Source organism: Tupaia chinensis, unplaced genomic scaffold (assembly GCF_000334495.1).
Source record: "Tupaia chinensis unplaced genomic scaffold, TupChi_1.0 Scaffold144472_1, whole genome shotgun sequence".
NCBI classification, from domain to species: Eukaryota; Metazoa; Chordata; class Mammalia; order Scandentia; family Tupaiidae; genus Tupaia; species Tupaia belangeri.
The window spans coordinates 484,705-486,460 of record NW_006204331.1 but is presented as its reverse complement, the minus strand read 5'-3'; the positions used below and the strand labels follow the sequence as shown (position 1 = coordinate 486,460).

The following is a 1,756-nucleotide window of genomic DNA, read 5'->3' as shown; positions in this document are numbered from 1 at the left end:
CCGGCCAGGTGAGGCGGACAGTTCTGGGTGTCACTGTGGCCAGAGTCTGCACCCGGGGTGGGGGCAGAGGGGCTGGGGGCCCTTTAGGAATGTGGGACGTGCAGAAACGAGTCCACAAAGTAGAAGGGGCCCTCACACAAATGAGAGAGGTCCAAAAACCCAGGCGGGGCTGCCCGCACACACGGGCTCAGGCTGGCCCTGCCCAGACTGCCTTGGTGAGGGCTAGGCTCCCAGCTCTGAGGGGACGGCCACCCACAGGTCTGGTTAGGCCATCACCCCTGAGGGTGGGAGGTGGCCTCCAGGGCACTAAAGGGGTCTCACAGAGAAGCCACCTGTGGTGTGACCCTACACACAGGTGCTGCCAGGGGCTGGGAGGGGAGGGCGGTAGAGGGCTACAGAGTCTCCCTCCGGGGCATGGAAAGTTCTAGACTGGGTGGGGGTGACAGCTGCACAGCTCTGAGCATGGGACGAGCTGTGGCACCGTGCACGTGGAGCAGGTGGATTTACGGACCGAGCTGCATCTCGATGGGGCTGCTCAGGGTGGGGTGGGGTGCTCAGAGCAGCCCCTGGGGACGGCTGGGGCTAAGAAGGAAGAGGGGCCGTGAGTCGTGCTGTGTGGTGCCACCAGCGACACTGAGGGTCCGAGGGGCCCAGTGACAGCCTTGGTGACACAGCAAGTGGCAGACAGCACGGTCCTGGGTGTTGGCACACACCCTGTGGGCGCCAGGCACCAAAGGAGGCCGAGAGTAGGAGACCCTGCCCCCTCCACCCATGTGGGTCACCGACCCGTGGGCCCTGGGTGGTCCTGCTCTGGTAGACAGGTGTTCTGTGCTGGGGGACAGGTCACGAAGCTCCGCGGATGGGACGGGCCCTGCCAGTACCACCTGGAATGGAGCAGGTGAGGATGAAGCTGGCCAAAGTGCGGCCCCTCCACTGAGGCGAGGGCTCAGGGCATGGTGGGTCTCTGGCACTCCTGGCATTCCCAGCCCTGCTACCCGGCCAGTCGGTCGGCTGATGCAGAAGAGCGCGTCTGCAGCTGTCCTGAGCCAGCTGCCGCTGCCAGGACTGGCCCAGGGCTGCGCCTGCCCTCGCTGTCCTCAGTGGACTTGGGGACTGAGAGCCTTGGTCCCGACTCCCCACTACCCAGTCGGGACACACCTGAGACCAGCTTCTGAGCCCCAAGCTGCCGTCCCCAGCCCTGCACGGTGGTCCCCACAGGCCGTCCTAGGTGGGGAAGGCCGAGGGCCACCTCTCACCTCCCTGGGGGCACCGCCCCCAGAAGAAGGCTGCTCGGCCAGGTACTTGGGGGCAGCTGTGGGGCCAGGCCCAGGACAGGTGGGTGCTGGAGGTCACCTGAGTCAGGACACGGCTGTGGGGGCGGGGTCAGGGCTGGAGCAGTTGCTACTGTGGGGATGCGGGCGAGGAGGGCAGGTGGTCAGTGGCCCCCTGGGTGCAGGCAGCAGTGGCTCCGCCTGGTCCCCATGGCCACTCCAAGGAGAGCTGGGAAGCCCTCTATCCCAGATGCCTTCCTGCACTGGTGTCCTGGAGAGGGCCAGTGTGCAGGACCGGCAGTCCGGCAGTCCCCACACTCACCTGGGCCTCCACGCGGGGTCCAGCCCTGGATCCTCTGGCAGACCAGGCGGCTGAGCAGGCCTGCCAGCGTGCCCAGCCGTGAGAAGTCGGGTACACTGTGGACGGTGATGTCGAGCGGTGGGGAGGCCCGGAGCCTACGCGCAGGACGGTCCGCACTCCTCAC

At 66.8% G+C, this 1,756-nt stretch overlaps 1 protein-coding gene across 1 annotated transcript in view; it reads right to left on the bottom strand.

The window, feature by feature from the left end:
* COL20A1 (collagen type XX alpha 1 chain) overlaps nucleotides 1–1,756 on the bottom strand; it is a 27,129-nt gene that overhangs the window by 15,837 nt on the left and 9,536 nt on the right. The window contains 3 exon segments of the mRNA XM_014583653.2: nucleotides 557–884; nucleotides 1,257–1,312; nucleotides 1,438–1,751. Of these exon segments, the coding sequence (XP_014439139.2) occupies nucleotides 557–884; nucleotides 1,257–1,312; nucleotides 1,438–1,751 (698 nt within the window).